This window comes from Natrix helvetica (genome assembly GCF_964273705.1).
Source record: "Natrix helvetica genome assembly, chromosome: 3".
Classification (NCBI taxonomy): domain Eukaryota; kingdom Metazoa; phylum Chordata; class Lepidosauria; order Squamata; family Natricidae; genus Natrix; species Natrix helvetica.
The window spans coordinates 83,788,410-83,810,786 of record NC_138549.1 but is presented as its reverse complement, the minus strand read 5'-3'; the positions used below and the strand labels follow the sequence as shown (position 1 = coordinate 83,810,786).

At 45.5% G+C, this 22,377-nt stretch overlaps 1 protein-coding gene across 4 annotated transcripts in view; it reads left to right on the top strand.

Annotated features, from left to right (window-relative positions):
- BCAR3 (BCAR3 adaptor protein, NSP family member) overlaps positions 1-22,377 on the top strand; it is a 102,301-nt gene that overhangs the window by 76,679 nt on the left and 3,245 nt on the right. For all 4 annotated transcript variants that reach the window (XM_081946043.1, XM_081946045.1, XM_081946046.1 and 1 more), the window contains 5 exons: positions 504-1,114; positions 8,842-8,957; positions 12,721-12,892; positions 16,867-16,978; positions 20,811-21,023. In XM_081946043.1, coding sequence (XP_081802169.1) covers positions 504-1,114; positions 8,842-8,957; positions 12,721-12,892; positions 16,867-16,978; positions 20,811-21,023 — 1,224 coding nt within the window. The remainder of the gene's footprint in view (positions 1-503; positions 1,115-8,841; positions 8,958-12,720; positions 12,893-16,866; positions 16,979-20,810; positions 21,024-22,377) is intronic.

Sequence of the window (22,377 nt, the reverse complement as noted above, 5' to 3'; positions counted from 1 at the left end):
CAGTTGTTAAGCATCTGAATTTTGATCATGTGGCCATGGGGATGCTGCAATGGTCATAAGTGTGAAAAACACTCATAAGTCACTTTTTTTTCAGTGCCATTGTAACTTTGAACTGCCACTAAATGAACGGTTGTAAATTGAGGACTACCTGTATTTAGATTCCTCTTCCTAGAGTGTCTCTCAGCCCTCCCTTTTTCTTTGGTATCTCTGCAGAGTGCAGCCTACTGCTATCACAACCTTGAGTTGTGATGTGAAATCTGTTCACCAGTGAAATTGCCTTGTTAAAGAGTAATACCATATCCTGAAGTCAGGCAGAATAGTAGACACGGGAGTAGGTCTGCTCCACTTCTCAAGAAATAGCATGGCTATGAGTATTCTGGCAAGGGACTTTAGGAATCCCCCCCCCCCTTTCTTTGACTTTATGATCAAGCTTTGGTCACCTTCAATTTGATACCTTAAATAGCAATGTGACACTTCTTTTTGTCCTACCCTTTACTTTTCAGGTTCAAGATATCCTTCCCAAGGAATGGAAACTGAAAATAGTCCTTGTAGGAAGTCTCCGGCTTTTAGAACTGGCAGTGAACCTAATCTGAGCCCCCTGGTGTTCCGGAGATTTGCTTCAGAGTTGCAGATTAGTGATGCCCTCAGGGGGTCTGACAGCCAACTTCATTTGAGACCTCCTCCGAAGCCCAGTAAACTGCCATTTCTGAGGCCCCTGCAAGGCTTGGAAGTCCTCTATTGTGAACTGAATGCAGCTCTTCCCACAGAGGGCAGGCCAACAAAGCAACCTTTATGTCAGACAGACAGCTTTGTAGAGCATCTGACAACTAAGGACAATGGGACACATTCATCCTTGATCCTGGATGACAGTGACTCTTTGCAGAGTTCTGTGGATCCACACACAGCTCAGCCGGAGATAAGCAAAGAGTGTCCCATCTTTGTCACACCTGCCATTGAGAAGGTCTCTGGTTTCAGGCCAAACCATTTTGAGTCAAAACTTCTTCCCCTGGAAAATAAGCCCCTGGAGACCACAATGTTAAAGAGAGTGAAAGAGCTGTTTGTGAACAACGATGCAAAGGTCATTGCCCAGCATATACTAAAGATGGACTGCAAGGTAAAACCTCTATTTTTAATTTCAACAAGGTGGGTGGTGGTTGAAACAGCCATATTAAATCAGACCAGCGGCTAATCTCGTGTTCTGTTTCATGCACAGCTAGAAGCAAACGTATTCTGGCTTTAGAATATTGCACACTCTAAATATACATTTACCTATGCATTAATAACATTAACACAACGTATGGCCCATTCCAGAATCACGTAAAGTAAGTGCCAAGCACACACAAATAGCACTAACAATTGATCCAACCAAAAACAAAATCGGCAAGAAAAGGCCCAGGTTTTTATTATATACAGAATAAGTGATGGAAAGAGGAGCCTCAGGCAAACTCCTCTAGGGAGGGATATTCTGAGAATGTGGTATGCCAACCAATATCTGCTTTTGCATGCTGAATGAAGGATCAAGTCTCTATGCAGAAGCTGCAGAAGTTGTAGAGCTGGTCAGATTACAAATTGAAGGGTGATCCTGAATAATCATCAGAGGACAGCAGCGTGCTGAAGGTGGACATATCTCTCAAAGTATTGAGCAGAGGATTAGTTCTGTTGCCGATTTAAACTGCGGCTATGGCCAAAGACACAACTGGATTAAGAATAGTAAATCTGGTATATTGTTTTTATTAATAACTACCAATATAAAGGGACACGGTGACTCAGTGGCTAAGATGCTGAGCTTGTCAGTCAGAAAGGTCAGTTGTTTGAATCCCTAGCGTCACGTAACGGAGTGAGCTCCTGTTACTTGTCCCAGCTTCTGTCAACCTAGCAGTTCGAAAGCATGTAGAAATGCAAGTAGAAAAAATAGAAACCACCTTTGGTGGGAAGGTAACAGCGTTCCGTGCACCTTCAGCGTTTAGTCATGCCAGCCACATGACCATGGAGACATATTCGGATAAGCGCTGGCTCTTCGGCTTTGAAACGGAGATAAGCACTGCCCCCCTAGAGTCGGGAACAACTAGCACATATGTGCGAGGGGAATCTTTACTATACCAATATAAAATATATTGGTAGTTATTTGAGAAATGGCCCTCTCCTTGCGCAAAAGGGATGAGATGAACATGTGAGTAAGTCTGGACATTATCCCAGAAGGCTAATTTGGAAACCAACTCCCCCCCCTCCCCCGTACCTTAGGAAGCCATTATGTGTTTTTGTTTGGTTTGTGATGTTGAATGAATCTATCTGTAGTGGTTTATAAACTATTTTTCATGGTTCACAATACTGTAGCTGAGCCCAAACAGCTTTGATTTATTCAATAAGCAGATTTAGCATGATGGGTGAACCAGACCATAAGTTCCTATCTCAAAACGGGGGTCTGGATTTGATACTCTTCAAACTGTTTTTTTTTCCTCTTAAATGCTGTATATTGTAAAGAAAGGAAACTTGCAAATCAGCCAAACAGGCAATCCGTCAATAAGGAGGGAACATAAGGATAAGGGAGAAAGCTCTTTGAAAGGAGGGAGAAAATTCTTGTCTGAATTCTAATCTTTCCTTAACTTGATAAAGCCTAATTTCTTGATATAACTTGTCCAGAATGCATTTAGTTCAAAGCCAATTAAGCAATCCAGTGTCCACTGGAATGTTAAGTGTGCCCTCTAGTGGACCTGCTTTTGAAGTAACAGGTCCACTGGAGCTGGTTGCCTTTGGAGGAATTTGGTGGAATGAAAAAATAAATTGCTTTTCTTGCCTTCAGTTCGAGTATCTCATAGAACCCAATCGCTCTGTTTCCTACCCTCCATATTTTTGTGGGGATGTTTGTTCTTCATCTTAGATATTAATAGGAAAGTTACAGGAATGTCAACCAACAACGAGCAATTTTTATTCTTGGCAAGAAACTAAAAAAGGCCTTATCAAATTTATGCTTAAATTACTATCTCTTCTTGAAATTTCCTAGGAGATTTTAGAATAGAATAGAATAATAACAGAGTTGGAAGGGATCTTGGAGGTCTTCTAGTTTCCAACCTCCTGCTCAGGCAGGAAACCCTACACCACTTCAGACAAATGGTTATCCAACATCTTCTTCACTTCTTCTTTCTAAGATAATGTGAGAATAATTGCTGGTGTAGGTATTTCCAGGATCAAATTTGGAAGGGTTTCCGAAGCTGACAGAGAGCAAGCCTCATAGCTATGATGAGTCTAGTTTTTCCCATTCTGATGCTCTTCAAATCTGCTAGACTTCAGTTCTCATAATACTGTGGCAACCTGGTGTCTATCCAGAGAAGCAGACTGATTCCCCCAAATGATGGAGAAATCAGTTGTGGAAACTTGCTTGGAAACATGCTAAGCAACCTTCTCTAACCTGGCGCCCTCCAAACATGTTCAGTTACAACTCCCAGAATTCCATGCAGGCAATGAAAATTGCATGTGATGGCTGGAACATTTTGGAAGCTATAATCCAACTCAACCTGGGAAAGGTTACCCTAAAGCAGGGGTGTTCAAACGTGAAACAAGGAGGGCCAGATTTGATGAGGTGAAAATGTGTGGGGCCGACCATTCAGCCTGACCTTCTTTGAACCGTTAACATTAAATGCAAATGAACTATTTTATGAAAGACTAAACAAATAACTCCGCCGGGGAGAAGAGGCTGCAGGCCACTCGAAATTTGAAAACAGGCCACATTTGGCCCCCGGGCCGGACTTTGGACATGCCTGCCCTAAAGTATCTAGAATAACTGAGTCAAGGAAGGTGAGGAATTAAATATAGTCCTTGTTGCAGTGATGTATCTTCCATGCTACCTTTAGGTGAAAATTACTTATTCCTTTGAGTCTCTGTCAGATAATCTCCTAAATGTCAACCCGCTTTTGCCCAGTTTCCTGAAAAGATCACGCTTCTTGATGTCGTAGCCTTTAGTAGCACTCTTTTGACCTCCTTTCCCTAAAAGTATTAGAGACTTATTAAAAGCAGCCGTCTGTCTGGATTGTCGAAATCATGTTGGCCTCAGCTGTGATCCTGTGCACTTAGGCTTGAAAAGACCTTCTTCTGTTCTCTTCCTCATCACTTAGAGCCCTCCATTTGGTGGCTTCAATCTATATATACGGGCCACTTAAATTGAGTGGAGAGGAATCGTCTGTTTCCTGACATTGTGTTTGTCATGGTCCCAGGAGGGGTCTCTCGATGAGATCACTTAAACACAATAGCCCACTGGACCCATTATTAAGGAAGGCAGGAATAATATTACTAATGACATCTAGTGCAACCCACCTGCAGCCGAGGGAGGGTTAGGTCCCTAATGAGGTTGATGCTGCCTATTAAGCTAATGCTGCAATATATGACTGTCATTAGGATTATGGGTGGAATGCCTAAATGCTTTTCTTTCCTTCAAAGGCATTTATTGAGAGTGAATCCCCCCCGTGGCAATCCTGCACAGGATCTCCAATATACATTGATGGCTTCTAATTCTTATATATGTTTTTAGAGAAACATGGGCCTTATAAAGAAAAGCGCGCATACAACTACATCGTTGTTGGTCAACAACATCAGTCTTACCTGCTTATTGAAAACATTTTTATAGCCACCCATCTTTCAGCCAACTCTGGGAGGCTCCGACCGAAGATGAAAAGAAATCAAAAATCATTTTAAAGCTATAAAAAAACCACAACCAGTTAAAACATAAAACATTAAAAACAGTGACGACCTGACGTCCATCGGTGTTAATGTGCCACCTAATCTTCTCCCAACGCTTGTGGGGAAAGCTTTACGGGAAGCTAAAAGAATCAATTTTGCAATGAATACTACACTGATTAACTATTTGATTTGGCAGTATTTCTAGCCTCCCCAAATTTAGATAAGCATAAAAAAGATAAAAAAGAAAAGTACAATCTAAGGCCCACTATAAGTATTAAAATATCCCTAGGAAACAACCTGAAACTTCCTAGACACCATTATGTTAAAATAAGGACCAAATTCCTGCTGGAACAGTAGTGATTTTACTACTTTCTAAGGACCAGTAGAGTTAGGGGTCACTACTGAAAATACCCATCATCTGATGAAGTCCAATGTATCTTGCAGGGGAGATTAGTATGATGAGTGAGAAATGATATATTCACATTCCACCTTCCTATTCAAGCTGAATCTGATTTGTTGTGGAGTGAGATTGTGTCAGCCACCTATATAATAGTGTTCACTACACTTGAAGATTCTCAAGAACAGCTGATAGACAGGGTAGACTTAAAAAGCAAAGAATGATCAGGGGAAATCACTGTCTTCTAAAAAAAAGCACAGTTCCTTTCTTTGGGAAATTGAAAGAGCCTTTAAGTTTGCAGAAGGGAAATTGGAAACCAATCCAGAATTACAGTCTAAACTCAACCATCTTTATTGTAGTTGGGATGGAAACATGTGGCAAAATGTAGAAAGTCCAGATGACAGCAGACTAACGAAATCCAGAAAGCTAACGTTAAAAAAAAAACCCACTGGATTTTTAAGGATCCAATGTGTTTTGGTGTGCTTGATTCCTTGTCAGTGTTAAAACCGGCATTTTTCTTTGTCAGGGAGAAATGCTTGACCCAAACAGGAGTTATCTGATTTACTGTGCCTTAATGAACTTCTTGAAGCACATCTGTTGATGCGTACTCCCTGCTTTCTCCTTGCATTTAGCAATGCAGTAAATGTGTTTTGCTGTTTTCTCTTAAGTGAATTCTGACATAAGTTAATGGATACTCTTCTCTTGAATAATTAACCTTGCCATTTGATCTTTATCAGCTTTGCCTGACCCCTGCTTTTCCTCCATCATAGAATAAATATGTCTAATCGTCCAGTTGGTTAGTTGTTCTACTTGTACCCCTCCTGCCACCATGCAAGTGTCCGTGTAAATAGAGCACCCCTGTGGTATCCCATCTAGGTACTGATGCCATCCAGATTGGCTTAATTTTGGAAAACTCCTGCAACATGTACCTTGAGAAGAGCTTTCTCAAACTGATGTCTTTCCTAAGTCTTGAATTGCAATTGCCATTATCTCCAGTCAGCAAAGCTAAGGAGAAGAGGGTTTGTTTTATCTATGACCTGAGACTGTAGTGCAGTGAGACACATATACCTCTGCAACAAGATCAGTTCAAGGATTTTAAGCCCTTTAAGTGAATCTTCCAGTTGGTGCCCTCTTTTGGGCATCCCATCTTTTACATGCATTTACCTATATTTTAGTGAAAACATTCCTTTCAGGCCTGGAAAATGCTTGCAAAAGGAGAGTGACATTTTTGAGCAGGAGGATAGTGCATTGGATTATTGGATTATGTATAATTCAGATGAAGGGGTTGAAGGCCAGTCACAGAACTATGGGGAAAGAAAGGGCAGAAGACAGTAAATTCCAGAGGAAAACATGAGAAGATTGAGAGAAGGAAAACTTATGGAAAGTTAATCGATTTGTAATAGATTTTTATTCTAAGTCTCAAATGTTGCATAATTATACATATCCAAATGAAGAGATAAAACAACAACAACATGGATGCAGATACTGAAGATTTTAAAGAAGCCAAAAACTGATTGGGGAAGATTAATTGAAGCCTGCAAGGCTGGAAGACTTGATGGCTCAAGAGATCAGACCTAATATGATAATCACAGGTCTGGAACTTGCAGACAAGATGCTCTTGGGACAAACATGAGATGAGACTTTTAGTCTAGAATTACTGTGCCTCATTAACTGAATTTTACTGAACTCTGGATGACATTTTTTGTCTTATAAACCCCACTCCCCCCCCTCTTTTCCCACCCAACCTCCAGGCAGTTGATGCTCCAAACTATAAAAATTTTAAAAGCATGCATTCCAAAAAGATATCCTTCCATCCATCCCATGCTCTAAATTTAGCATTTTGTAATGATTGGCAAGAGGAAATGAATGGTGTGCAATTGTCCAGAGTGTTTTAAATTGTAATTTTCTCATATCCCAAAGGCAGCATTTTGTCAGCTGCATTAGATAAACCAGACCACGGAAACAACTGCACAGAATGTCCAGACTACTTTTATTGAGGTTGGCCATAATAACAGAATTTTGCAGGCCTGATGGAGCTAGATTGCCTCTTTCTTCTCGCCCTGTCCCTTCCCCCTCTTCCTTATACGTCAGTGAATTGGGAAAATTTCTATGTGAGCTCCTTCCAAATGTTATGTGGATATTCTGGATTTAAAATGTTTTAGCTGTTGTTGCTGTGGCATATTACCATCAAGTTCATCTTGCTACCTTTATACACATTTCTTCCTACCATTCACTGCTTTTCTCCGAAGAGCTGCTGGGAGCAGAAGCACACTCAGGCTAAAACATAATTGAACAGTAGAGCAAGGACCAATCCCACAGTAGCTCTTTAATATTTGGGTATATGTTCTGTAATCCCAGGTCTTGGCAGTGAGTTTTGTAATGGGGAGGCTCAATGTATCTGGTACGCTTTCTCTCCAACACTTTTTCTTGGGCTAAGGGAAATAGATTAATTGATTGGGTGTAGTAGATGTTTCCATGTCACAACTGAGATTGCCTGGAATTAGTTTAACTTGTGCATGACTTCGTCAGTTTGGAGTCAAATGTAACCACCATCCCCCGGGAATTAATTCATCAGCTTATTTAACACTGGTTTGGGGGTTTCTACAACAAGCTATTCTTTTTCCTTCCTGAAGCATTGACCCAGTTAGGAACACTAGCGGTAACAGAACGATCATTTGGGGAGGGGGGAGTTCACCCCTACGTGATGGAGGGCAAAGCTGTCTCCTTAAGTATCAGCTCATGGGGAGGGGGCAGGACACAGCTGTTGAGTTCAATAGGTCATTGGGTAGAAAAGGTGATGGGCAGGGGAACTGGACCAGGGGTCTCTGGCAGGAGCAGGCAAGAAGATTAAAGCTGCACTTATGCCTGCTAGTGCAGGATTGACAAAACCCAGCTCATATTTGAGGCATCTGCAGGAAGTGTCAAGGTGGCGGTTGGGATTGTGTGATCAAAGTTCTGCCCCTTTGTGTGTGTGTATGTGGAGGGCAGAGGGGATGGCTTTGAAGACAGCAGGAAGAACTATTATCAAGGCAATGGGTCAGATAAGCAGGGCTTAAGCCTGGGCCAAGAAACTAACTTGAGGGATCATCTCAGACAAGCCTCTCTCCAATTCACAATGGGTGTAGCCTGATCTTTTTTTGTGAGCATGATGTTGACAAATATTTTTAAAAAGAGGGGGAGGTTCACTTTTTCACACGCACACACACCACAAACATCCCTGGCCCACAGAAACCAACTCAAACTGTTCGATAATTATGTCCTTTTTGTCTGTGAAGAAAACGCTGCTTGAAATACACACATTGTCTTCGTTTGTCTTCTCTCCCATTCAGAACGTTCATGGGTTTTCCTAAAAGTTTCAGTGTTTCATTAGTAAACCCTGGAATAGAACTGGCGTTATTGTCAATGAGTGGTGGGCCATGGTGGGGGGGGTGGGGGGAGGAAGCAGGAGCCAAGAAGCAAAGGCTGACTAGGACAAAAGCTGGTTTGGCCAGACCACATCTTTGTTAAAATTCTACATTGTGCAGAAAGCGGCAAAGGGAGCCTTTTAAATCTAGAAAGGTCTTCCAGCGGAGGGGATAAAACTGCAGCTCGAGATGCATCAATAGTGGCTCCTTTTGGGAATGGCCTTGGAGGCATTCCATCAGCAAAGGGGGTGTCCCCCTCACAGAAAAGGCTTCCTGGGCTTGCAGAGCGCCTGGGATTAATGCGGGTTAATGTCTGGGCCGCTTTGATTCCACTCGGCTTTCTTTTGTTTGCACATTTGCCTCTGTCAGGTTGCTAGGATACTTGAAGTCTCCGAAGAGACGAGGAGGATCATGGGAGTGAAATCAGGCTTGGAACTGATTACCTTGCCCTACGGACACCAACTGCGCCTGGATCTAATTGAAAGGTGAGCACTGCCGCTGTGTTTCTCTCAGCAACGTTGAGTTGTCGCGAGGAGGCTTTCTTCGAGGGCCACAATCACGAAACCTGCCAAGTGGGCAGTTCCCGGGGGGGGGGTAGACCTTTCCCGTGTTTCTGAATACAATCAGAGCAGGTTCCTTATGATTCCCAAGTAACCGGGACTAAACACTGAAACCGCCCATGCATCCTATCGGGGCATACAAAATCTATCAGGGCTTTGGAGTTTGGGAATGATGAGCCTGATGATGCCCATATTTACGTCAGAATTTAAAATAGGGCCCTGATAACATAAGAGCCACACTTCCCTTAGAACATTTCATTATAAATACGCTTGTTAAGAGAGCCAGTTTAGCGCAGTGGTTAAGGCAGGGGTGTCCAAGCTTGGGAACTTTAAGACTTGTGGACTTCAACTCCCAGAATTCCCCAGGGAGTTGAAGTCCACAAGTCTTAAAGTTCCCAAGTTTGGACACCTCTGGGTTAAGGCATCAGGTTAGAAACTGGGGGTTCTAGTCCTACCTTAGGCACGAAGCCAGCTGGGTGAAGTGGGACCAGTCTGTCTCTTTCAGCCTAGGAAGAAGGCGGCAAGGACAAACCCCTTCTGAAATCTTGGCAAGAAAATTGCAGAGACTAGGCCAGGCAGCCACCAGGAGTCAATGTTTATCTGAAGGCACAACATTTTAAAAATTTATGTTTGTTAAGCAGTAAAAAAGAGCGAGCGAGAGAGAGAGCGTTTGCATATCAAGACCTGAGGTCTAATAGCTTGTACTGCATAGATCTCTTACATTCAGTTTTGGTCGCCACGATGTAAAACAAGATGTGGAGACTCTAGAAAGAGTACAGAGAAGAGCAACAAAGATGATTAGGAGACTAGAGACTAAAACATAGGAAGAACGGTTGCAGGAACTGGGTATGTCTAGTTTAATAGAAAGAAGGACCAGGGGAGACATGATAGTGGTCCTGCTTCCAGAGACGTCCCCTTGTATGATATTCTTTTTGGCAGATACAGGTAGTCCTTGATTTACAATAGTTCGCTTAGTGACCATTCAAAGTTACTACCACACTGAAAAAGGGGACTTATGACCATTTTTCACACTTATGACTATTGCAGCATCCTGATGGCCGTGTGATTTACATTCAGATACGTGACAACTGCCTCACATTTATGACAGTTGCAGTGTCCTGGGGTCATGTGATCCCATTTTGCAACCTTCTGGCAAGCAAAATCAATGGGGAAATTGGATTCACTTAACAAATATGACAAGAAGAGTTGCAAAATGGGAGAAATCTCACTTAATCGATTTCTCACTTAGCCACATACATTTTGAGCTCAATTGTGGTCATAAGTTGAGGACTACCCGTAGTTGTCCTTTTCTTGCTGTGCCATAAGAGAACTCACCTTGAGACACCTTGGACAGCTGCATTATTCTTTCTTCATGTTTAGAACAGTGTAGCAACACTTATGAGCCACGGTGGGGCGGTGGGGCGGTGGTTAGTGCGCCGTACTGCAGGCTACTTCTGCTGCCTGCCGGCTGCCTGCAGTCTGGCAGTTCAAATCTCATCGGGCTCAAGGTTGACTCAGCCTTCCATCCTTCCGAGGTGGATAAAATGAGGACCCAAATTGTTGGGGGCAATATTCTGATTCTTTAAAACACTGTAAAGTGGTATATAAGTCTAAGTGCTATTGCGATCAAATGGAGCTTATGGATGAGATTGTTTAAAGGACAAGATCTTCCCTAGGATGAAGGCTATGTCCATCAAGGTTGTTCCTCATTCTGGAAACATAGAAACCTGCATATTAGGGGATTTTGTTCATTAGGAGTAGGGCTTCCCTATGCCAAGATAACAACATTCAACCTTTCCCAGGTCATCAGAAAGGCACTAGCTGTACAATGTGGAGCACAGCACTAGGTTGATATGAGTGTATCATGCCAATCACCTTGTATTGTGAAAATCCATGGCTATTTCATGAGAGACACTAAAGAAACGAATATATGCCAGCCAGCAAGCAGCAGAATGGAAGGGAGGGGCTAGAGGTTGCCTCTCTCTTTCATTTCCTTCAAGAATAAAAAAGATAACAAAAATTCCTCTTTGCACTCAGTGGGAGAAAACTATTGAAGTTCAGCTTCAGAACTATTTACCTAAAGCATAATGGAAAGCCAGAAGGATTTTAGAGCCTTTGACTCTAAAGCCTCTAATTTCCTAAGCAGTATACACAAACCAAAAAATTCTCCCCCACCAATGGGGGGGAAGGGAAGGCTTATGGAAGCTTTTGCATTGGCCAGAAAGGGTTGAACTGATGCTGATCTTCACCTTGAGGTCTAACCACTCCTTTTTCCGAGGGGCTATTGTTTCATTGCAGAATTTAATTGGTATTCAAATCTTATTAAAATATATTCTGGATAATTGCACGGGAAAAATTTAAGAGTTAACTTAGATTCATGTTTATTCATAGCTGCCATAGATCTATGGGTGTGATAGCGAACCTATGGCATGCGTGCCAGAGGTGGCACGCAGAGCCCTCTCTGTGGGCATGCACACCATCGCCAGCTGCTCTCTTCCGCGTTCCAGCGTGCGCATGTGCACCAGCCAGCTGGTCTTCACATGTGCGCACCGAAACCCAAAAGAGAACAGCTGGATGGTGCGCATGTACGCGATGGAACCTGGAAGACCAGCTAGTCGCCACGCACAAGTGCACTGGGCAGCTTCTCTCTTTTGGGTTGTGGCGCTAAGACACGCGCATACTCCAGTTTCGGCACTCGGTGCCGAAAAGGATAACCATCACTGATCTATGGGATTCATATTGCATTTAAGACAATGAAGCCTAATTTGCATTGATTTCTGTGGATCTCCATAGAGTGACGTTTCCAGCTAGGTGGCAGCACTTATCCAATCTTGGTTAATCTGAAAAAGCTAAGCAGAGGGGAGGGTTGGCTAACACTTAGATGGGAAATCAGAAGAAAGGACCATGAGTGCCATCTAGGAAGTTCAGAAGAAGAGAGTGGTAAATCAGTTTCACATTGTTGCCCAGAAAACTACAGGAGCGTAATCATGAAATCAAAGGATCTAAGTCCAAATCAACAGTGATTCAATTTTAAAAGAGAACTGAATTTAAATCAAGTTCATTATTTTAATATATTGCAAACATTTACAAAAGTCCACCAATAGCTTGTTTGAATCTGTGCTATGATACCTGAAGCAGAGGAGGAATACTGTTTGTCATAACTGTATAAATCAAACAGGTCAATTACTCAATACTCAATTTTAAATCAATTGAAAATACGCCTTTTTTTTAAACACTTAAGAACCTTAGACTTGGCAGGTGTGCATTAATTCGCTGTGCTGATTTGCTTCTTCTCATCCAAATCCAAATCCAGATTGACATTGAGTCTTTATGGATTAGCCCTTGGGCCATATCAAAAGGCAGATTTCCAGAAACAAATGATGACTAAAATTTGATAAAGCATAATTTAAAATGGAATTAGAATAAAATACAATTTAAAGTGGAATTGGAATAAAATACAGTCTAAAATGAAATTGGAATAGAATACAATAATTTAGGATATAGATAAAATATGAGAAAAATATATTTTGTGTCATCCCTGCAATCTACCCAACTTCTCATCAAAATGATAATGGGAATATAGTGATGCCAAGATCCCAGATCCTTTTTTTTTTTTTTTGCTTGAATTCAGAGGGAGTGTAGCATCTTTTTGGTAGCCCTGACTACACCCAATTTCTTTTCTCTCCAGGCATACTACAATGGCAATAGGCATTGCGGTGGATATTCTTGGCTGCACGGGAAATTTAGAAGAGCGTGTTGCAACATTAAACAGGATTATCCAGGTTGCAGTCGAACTGAAAGACTCCATGGGGGATCTGTATGCCTTCTCAGCTATAATGAAAGCTCTGGAAATGCCTCAGGTAAAATGGAAATCCCTATACACGGATATTCGGGATAATGAATATTTCTCGAAAGGCCAACAGTATGTAAAGGAAATCAACTGTTGCCAAGGTCCATTAGATCTGCCTCTGCGGATATCCCTGTTCGCTACTCCCAGCTGGCAGCTGAATATTTATTGAAACGAACTGCTAACTTAAGGGAATCAAGCATGAGATTTTTCACATGTACTGGGTTGTGGAATGACTGCAGTGGCTGTTGGCTACGCCCGGTCGTTTGTACCAACCCCCGCAGACTGGGTGGTCAGGAACTACAGGGCCAGGGCATGCGGCTGATGCTGTGCAACGCAAGGTCCGTAACCAACAAGGCCCCCCTCATTAGTGAGTTGATCTCCGAGGGGGAGCTGGACCTTGCAGGGATAACGGAGACCTGGTTGGGCCACGAGGGTGGCTTACCCCTCGTGGAAATGTGCCCACCAGGTTTCCGGGCATTCCATCAGCCCCGGGCCCTGGGTAAGGGTGGCGGGGTGGCGGTAGTTATTCGGGAGAGTCTAGAACCGAGAGAGTTCACTGTTCCTCAGATACCCGGTTGTGAGTCCCTAGGTGTTAAATGGGGCCCAGGGAGGCAGTTGGGCCTGCTGATTGTATACTTGGCTCCTCGCTATACATCAGCGGCCCTGCCCGAGCTCCTCGAGCTGATCTCAGAGACGGCAGTTGAGATCCCCAGGCTTATGGTCATGGGTGACTTCAACCTGCCGTCGACGGGAGCAGCATCTGAGGTGGCTCGGGAGTTCATGGCTTCCATGACAGCCATGGGCCTGACCCAATTAATTCAGGGCCCCACACACGAGGGTGGTCACACACTGGACCTTGTTTTTGTATCTGAACAGTGGACGAGTGATCTGGGAATAGGGGACCTAGTTATTACTCCCCTGTCATGGTCAGATCACTCATGTCTCCGGCTCAACTTCCCTGTCGCTACCCCTCACTGCGAGGAGGCGGAGCCAGCTCGTCCAAGCTGGTACCGCCCCAAGCACCTGATGGAACCGGAGAGGTTCCAGACGGAGCTTGGGCCGCTACCTGTAGCCCTGACCCGCGCTCGGTCGGAGGACCTAGTGGCTGCCTGGAATATGGCGGTGGCTGGGGCCTTGGACCGGGTTGCGCCTTTGCGACCTCTCCTGTGGCAGCGATCCGCCCGAGCCCCTTGGTATACCGAGGAGCTGAGGGCGATGAAGCGCCATAGGAGACGTCTAGAGAGCAGGTGGAGGTCCTCACGCTCCGAGTCTGATCGAACACAGGTAAGATCCTATTTACGGACCTACCTTGTGGCATTGAGAGCGGCCAAACGTAGACATTGTGCCGCTCTTATTGCGTCCGCAGATAACCGCTCTGCCGCCCTGTTTAGGGTGACCCGCTCCCTCCTATCACAGGGGGCACGGGTGGCGCCCTTGCAGGGTAGAGCAGAGGAGTTTGGGGAATATCTGCAGGACAAAGTCGCTCAGATCCGGAGCGGATGGGCCCCCTCCAGTGGCACGGACGAGCCGTCAACAGTGAGTCTTGTAAGACCACTCTGGGAGGAGTTTGACTCGGTTGCCCCCGAGGATTTGGACAGGGTGCGTGGACGGCTGCGGCCCACCACGTTTAATGGACCCGTGCCCCTCCCGGCTGGTACTGGCATCCTGGGAGGTGACACGAGGCTGGCTTCTGGGCCTGGTGAACGCTTCATTGGGTGAGGGATCCTTACCAACTGCCTTGAAAGAGGCGGTGGTGAGGCCCTTACTCAAGAGGCCTTCATTGGACCCAATGGAGCTGGCTAATTATCATCCAGTCTCCAACCTTCCTTTTTTAGCGAAGGTTGTTGAGAATGTGGTGGCGCAGCAATTTCCACAACACCTTGACGAATCCGAATATCTAGACCCACGCCAGTCCGGCTTCCGACCCGGACACAGCACAGAGACAGCCTTGGTCGCGCTGGTTGATGATCTCTGGAGGGCCAGAGATAGAGGTTGCTCCTCTATCCTGGTCCTATTAGATCTCTCAGCGGCTTTTGATACCATCGACCATGGTATCCTATTGCGCCGGCTGGAGGGGATGGGAGTCGGAGGCACCGTTTTACGGTGGTTCGGCTCCTACCTCTCCGACCGGTTGCAATGTGTGTTGACGGGGGGGCAGAGGTCGACCCTGAGGCCACTCACTTGTGGGGTGCCACAGGGGTCGGTCCTCTCGCCCCTCCTGTTCAACACATATGTGAAGCCGCTGGGTGAGATCATCCGTGGTTTTGGGGTTGAGTACCACCTCTACGCTGATGATACTCAGCTGTACGTTTCAACCCCAAACCACCCCAGTGAGGCTGTCGAAGTGATGTCCCGGTGTTTGGAAGCCGTCGGGGTCTGGATGGGGGACAACAGACTCAAACTCAACCCCTCCAAGACTGAGTGGCTGTGGCTACCGGCACCTCGGTTCAGTCAGCTAATTCCAACGCTGACCATAGGGGGCGAGCAGTTGCCCCCTGTGGAACGGGCGTGCAATTTGGGCGTCCTCCTAGATGCCCGGCTGTCAATGGACGATCATGTGGCAGCCGTGGCAAGGGGGGCGTTCCACCAGGTTCGCCTGGTGCGCCAATTGCGCCCCCTCCTGGACCGGGATGCCCTACGCACGGTCACTCATGCACTGGTGACGTCTCGCCTGGACTACTGTAACGCTCTCTACATGGGGCTTCCCTTGGGACGCGCCCGAAGACTGCAGCTAGTCCAGAACGCAGCCGCGCGGGTGGTCATGGGGAGTACCAGGTACTCCCATGTGACACCGCTCCTGCGTGAGCTGCACTGGCTGCCTGTGGTCTTTCGGGTGCGTTTCAAGGTTTTGACCACCATCTTTAAAGCGCTCCATGGCATAGGGCCCAGTTACCTGCGGGATCGCATCCTCCCACATACATCCCAGCGGCCAATTCGCTCTCACAGAGAGGGGCTTCTCCTGGTGCCGTCCGCTAGGCAATGCCAGCGGGCGACGCCAAGGAGTAGGGCCTTCTCTGTGATGGGCCCAACCCTCTGGAATGACCTCCCCCCCGACATCAGAACCACCACCGACTTCCGCTCCTTCCGGCAGAAACTAAAGACTCACCTGTTTCGACTGGCTGGCCTGGCATAATTTCAACGCCTATCTCCTGGCATTTATATTTTACTGGTTTTTAAGGGTATTATTCTAGTCTTAATTTTATTGGGTATTGGGATCTTAATGTTTGTTTATTTTAATTATTTATTAGCAATACAGTCCTGCACATCTTTTATCCTCCTCTTATGCATCTATCCATTTTATATTTGTATATATATATTTTCCTTGTAGTAATTTTAATTGTTTTAATTTTGTTCTTTGACATGGACTGTACACCGCCCCGAGTCCCTTTCGGGAGAGGGGGCGGTCTATAAGTGCTAATAAATTGAAATTGAATTGAATTGAATACAACCGGTATGCCCCGGTATGGGCGTACCAGTGCCTGCTGGGAGCACCAGGTACCATTCCGGTACAGTGCTCCGAAGGGCCCACATGCCTGCCCGCTGTCCTTACCGCTATTTGAGCTGACCGGGGCTTTCGCACACGCTCATGGGGCATATGGCGCCTGCGCAACGCTCCACTGAGCAGCTGGAGCATCGCGGGCGCTAAGTACGCTTGCACGTGCTGTGCACATTCACGTGGTGGATGTCGTGCCCCGTGGCAGCGTACCAGTTGCAACGGGATCCGGAATCCACCACTGAACGACTGCCTGAGAAAAGCCCACCTGAAATCATAGGCAAAAATCTATCTTTGAAATTCTTTTAAGTGCGCCAGTCATCCTAGTCGAGGGAGGGCTGTGAAAAAAAACTTAGCACCGCCCCTCCCTGCTTATCTTGCCATGCCTTGGTTTTGATGGAAGCCATCTTCCATTGCGCTGTGTTCAATGAGATGATATTGTAACATAATAGGAAAGCTTACATCAGAGGTTTCCTCTTTGCCCTCTGTAGATCGCACGGTTGGAGCAAACGTGGACCAGCTTGAGGCACTGTTATACCCAAACAGCCATTATGTACGAGAAACAGCTGAAACCTTTCAGCAAACTCTTACACGAAGGAAAAGGTGAGTGTGTGGATATTTAGTTATATAACATTTTTCATTGTTGCGGAGGGACTCCAATTAAGCCTTAAGGGCGCATCCATTATTCCCCTAATGGAAAGCATGTAAAAAAGTCACATCCTATCAAGGACAGCAAATGGGCAGAATATATTTGACTTAATTACATCCTGCTTTGCTTTTGTTATTTATATTGTCTGGGGAAGAATAGAGATTCTGCAGCCAAAGAATACATGTATAATTGCTCACGTGTAAGTTCTATGACTTACATTACTTTAGGAGACGGGACACGGTGGCTTAGTGGCTAAGATGCTGAGCTTGTCGATCAGAAAGATCAGCAGTTCGAATCCCTAGGGCCACAGAACGGAATGAGCTCCCGTTACTTGTCCCAGCTTCTGCCAGCCTAGCAGATCAAAAGCATGTTATATATGCAAGTAGAAAAATAGGAACAACATTTGGTGGGAAGGTAACAGCGTTCCGTGCGCATTTGGCATTTAGTCATACCAGCCACATGACCATGGAGACATCTTTGGACAGCACTGACTCTTCGGCTTTGAAACAGAGATGAGCACCGCCCCCTAGAGTTGGGAACGACTAGCACATATGTACGAGGGGAATCTTTACCTTTTAAGTTCTATGAAAAAGGCCTTGGATGGGCTTTCTCTTTTTTTAAAAAAAAAACCTCCAAAACAGGTAATCCGCAACAGCAGTCCATTTAATGACCGTTCAAAGTTACAATGGCGTTGAAACCTATGACCGTTTTTCATTGTGGCATTCCCTTGGTCATATAATAAAAAATTGGATGCTTGGCAACTGACTCATATTTATTATGATTACAGTTACCCGGGGTCATCTCATCACCTATTGGGACCTTCTGACAAGCAAAGCCATTGGGGAAGTCAGATTCACTTAACAACCGTGTTACTAGTTTAACAACTGCAGTACAGTTGCTTTTAACAATTGTGGCAAGAAAAGTTGTCAAATGGAGCAAGATTCACTTAACAAATGTCTCACTTAACAACAGTTGGGCTCAATTGTGGTCATAAGTTGAGGACTACCTGTAATTGTCCTAGGCCTCCTGTTTTGTCATAAGAATTGGTTGCATAATGAATTTCCTGGCGCTCCAATGAAAAATAATCAGTGATCAATTTTCTTGCCAAAGTGAAGGGCTTTTATGAAAAGAAAGCTGAATTAAAAAGGTAATAACATCTGTCTCTACACTCAATTCATACTGCTTATTGGGGTACTTAGAGATGTGTAATGTATGTACGTATTTATATTTCTAATCCAAATAATTAGACTTTTCCGCAAAATTATTTAAAATGCTAAAATCGGGAGGGGGGAAACTCAATAAAAGTACTCTAAGCATGAATTTTGTGTGTGTTTGAAGGTATACTCACAAGAAACGGCACATATAAATATAATAAAGTATATGAAATATATAATGCAAGCACTTAAAACAATTATATATTAATAGGCAATCCCTTAAGTGGATACCGAAACTGAGAAGATTCTCTTATATCCAACTAACTTCATTTGGAAGGAGCGCTCAGAATGAGTTTTCTGATGATTGAAGAGCTAGGTAGACATAGAGAATTTATTATCCTAAACCAGCTATGCCATTACAGATCAGAACTAGCCCCAGAAATTAGATCTACCTGGCCAAACATTGTAGAGGTAGTCTTTGACTTATGACCGTGATTAGAACTGGAACTTTAGTTGCTAAGCAATGAATCGTTAAGTGAGTCATCCATGTAACTGGGCCCATTTTTACCATGGTCATTAAGTCAAATCCCTCCAGCCGTTAAAGCAGTGGTTCTCAATTATTTTCTGTCATGCCCCCCCTAGGAAGAAGAAAACATTTCGCGCCCCCCGCGCAACTGTAAATAGTATCATTTGTCTATAAAATTGTTATAAGTACACCTCTGCATAACACTGTATCCTTGTCAATCCATGATGGATCCCAATAAGGACGGTTACCCCTTGCGATGATGTCCAGCCACCAAACTCCCATATTTTGCGAAGTGGATAATGGACTACAAAGAGAAAATATGGTTTTAGGGCTTGAAAGCTACGCAGAAGAAAGGAAGGCCAACCCATCAAAAGGATGGCGAGCTGAAGAAGGATTATTACAATATCCCTGGAAATACTACCACCTTATTGGAGCTCATAGGCTGCTTGTAGTAGATTCTTGGCAGAGCTGAGATGGAGGTGGAACATCCACTTTGCTGGTCCAGTGGCTGAGGCATGGAAGCCAGCTGGGTGATTTTCCCTCTCAACCCGACTCACCTCACAGGGTTGTTGTAGGGAAAATAAGCTGAACAAGGAGCACTAGATGTATTATGTTCCAGCAGGGAGCTGGACTAGAAGACCTCAAAGGTCCCTTTCTCTTACCTTCCTGTCTCCTTCCCCCACCCTACCCTATTCCAACAAAAACATTATAAAAATATTTATTTCACATTTCTTGCCAGCCCTAGCAAAGAGGTTGGCCTTTCCTAATGGTCTCCTCTCCAAGCCCTCCTTGGCCCAGCTTCCCCGCAGCCTACAAAGCTTCCCGGTTTGGGGGGGGGGGGGGCAAGGGAAATCCCAATGCGGCAGCCGCGATGTTCCGGACGGAGCGATTCCTGGGTTTGTATTTGCGAGCTCCAAAACGAGCGCTCCTCCAGGGTGGAGGCAGGCAGGCAAGCAGGCGGGGCGTGCGCTGGGACGGCTCGGCCACCGGGCGTGGCCAAAGCGGTCCCTGAGAGGCTTGTTTGCTCGGCCAGCAGGGCGGAGGCGGAGGGGCGGACCCCCGTTTCCCGGCGGCTTTCGTGCTCTCCCCCCGACCCGGCGAGGAAGAGGAGCCGATGGGACCCGCCATTGCCGCCTTCGCCGCCAGTTAGCTCAGAGGAGACGCGAGTGAGGCCACAAAGACCTCTTTGTGCACCGGCGGCCGCGGCCCCCTCGTTTGCACCCAGATGGAAAGGGAGCCTTCGCGCCCCCCTTTACGGAGCCTCGCACCCCCCCTGGGGGGCGCGCCCCACTATTTGAGAACCGCTGCGTTAAAGTGAATTATCCGATCATTAAGTGAGTCCCTCTTCCCCAATTGGCTTTGCTTGTCAGAAACCAGTCAGGAAACTTGCGAGTTGCGATCACGCGGCCGCAAGATGCTGCAACCATCGTAAATACAAAGCGGTTGCCAAGCGCTCAAATTGCAAACATGTGACTACAGACATGGTGCAATGGTTGTAACTTTAGAGGCTGGGTCGTCATTTTTTCCAAGGCCATCATAACTTTGAACCATTGTTAAATGAACAGTTGTTGAGACTTACCTTTAGTCACAGAGGGTTGTGTTACTGCATTTCCATGAAAAACCTACGGCAGTGATGGCAAACCTTTTGGGCACTGAGTGCCCAAACTAGAGCATGGGCATGCCCACTCGAGCACCAGAAACCCCAAGACCAGCTGGCCGGTGTGCATGCGCGTGCCAGAAACCTCAAGCCCAGATGCTCTTTGGGTTTCCGGCGCTTTGGAAGAGCAGCTGGTGACAGTGCACTTGCCCACCGAGACGGCTCTGAGTGCCACCTCCGGCACGTGTGCCATAGGTTTGCCATCACGGATCTATTGGAATCTTCACTTGGTAGTTGCTAGTTCAGGGCTGTCAATCTCCCAGCCCATGGGCCGGATGTATCACGCGCTGGCCATGGCCACGCCCAGTTTAGCAAAGAGGGGGAAAGTCCCAATACGTCGCGTGATGCTGCCGTGATGAAGTGAGTTTGACACCCCTAGTCTAGTTACTAGATCAATTTATCATAGTCATAGTGCTAACTTCAGATGCTTTTCATTTCTTCATTTTCAGAGGTCACTTGTGTGTCGCAAAATGTCGTCACTGTGCCATTGCTGATGCCTCTGGTTACGCTGCTGGAACGTCAAACTGTGGTCTTTGAGGGAATAGATGTGTGGGAAAACACTGACCAAAGCTGTGATATCATGCTGAAACATTTGGCAACAGCTCGTTTGATAGCACAAAATGCTGAACAGTACAGCGCAAATGCAGAAAGGATCCTTACAGGTAAGGGGGGGGGGAGATAACAGACCTCTTGATATGGCTGTAAGGCTTTTAGTAGTTAAGCACATAGAAAGAGACACAGATAGAATCAAGCCCAGGCCTGGGTAAATGCAGTCTTAGACAATAAGACTGTTCCCATCCTTATTTATGGGTCTGACAGATGTTTCTGGTAATTTAAAGAAAGCAGTTTTACCTGATTTGACCCATGTCCCTTCTCATTCCCCCGAACTGTAAACAGGAAGAGCTGGGATTGGACTGTCTTTCAGTATTGCTTATGAGGAAATAGGTGGCCTTTCTAGGGACTTTGCATGACTCATTTAGCAACTTTAGAACGTATTCTTAGCCACCTTTGGAGAAAAGCTGTTTCTAAGATGATAAAAATGGGTTGGAATGTTTACTTTTAAAAAGAATAAAGCCAGGGCTTAGTTTGGTTGTTCATTTTGTCCTCAGAGGCAGAGATGTAGCCATGTAGAAAAATCAGTATCTAACTCAGTGAGATTTTATTACAGCATTTCTTAATTTTGGCAGTTCGAAGATGTATGGATTTCAGCTCCCAGAATTCCCCAGCCAAGATGAAGTCTTCGAGCTGCCAAAATTAAGCAATATTGCTGTATAGCCATTATTTCTTGTATATATTCTCTGCATGTGTAATTCAAATGCCATTTTCATTCAACGTGGGGAAAAAAGAATTTTGTAATTGGGAGATGATTTAAATCAGGAGTTCCCAGCCGGGGTGCAAGCACACCCTGGGTGTGCAAGACGATATTCCAGGTTCTGCGAAAACCTGGGTTTAGATGTTTCAAAATTATGGTGTATATGCATAATTAGATTTAGATCAACTACTTTTTCCATTATATTGTCATGTTTTTTCTAGGAAAAACCTACAGCTGTGATGGTAAACCAATAGCACGCGTGCCACAGGTGGCACGCAGACCCCTCTCGGCAGGCATACGAGCCATCACCCAGTTCAGTTTCACTGGGCATGTGCACACGCCTCCCGCTGGCCAGCTGATTTTCTGGTCCCTGCCGTGCATGCGCAGGATGCATGTGGGAGATGCACCCACATGCATGGGGGTGGGTCACATGCGCAGGGGAAGCGGAAGGGTAGTGCCCCCATACACCTCATTTTTGGTCCCAGGAGGCTTGCTACATCCAAAATGGGCTGCGCCTGCTAGGCCCAAAACTGGGTTGGGAGGATGTGTGGCGCCCCCCTGCTGCATTTTTGGTCCAAGACTGCAGGGAGGCTTGCTAGGCCCAAAGCGGGGCAGGGGGTGTCACACACGCATGCGCAGTGGGCAGGACACATAGGGGAGTCACACACGCATTGCATTATGGGTGTGGGCATGTGTGCACGCAC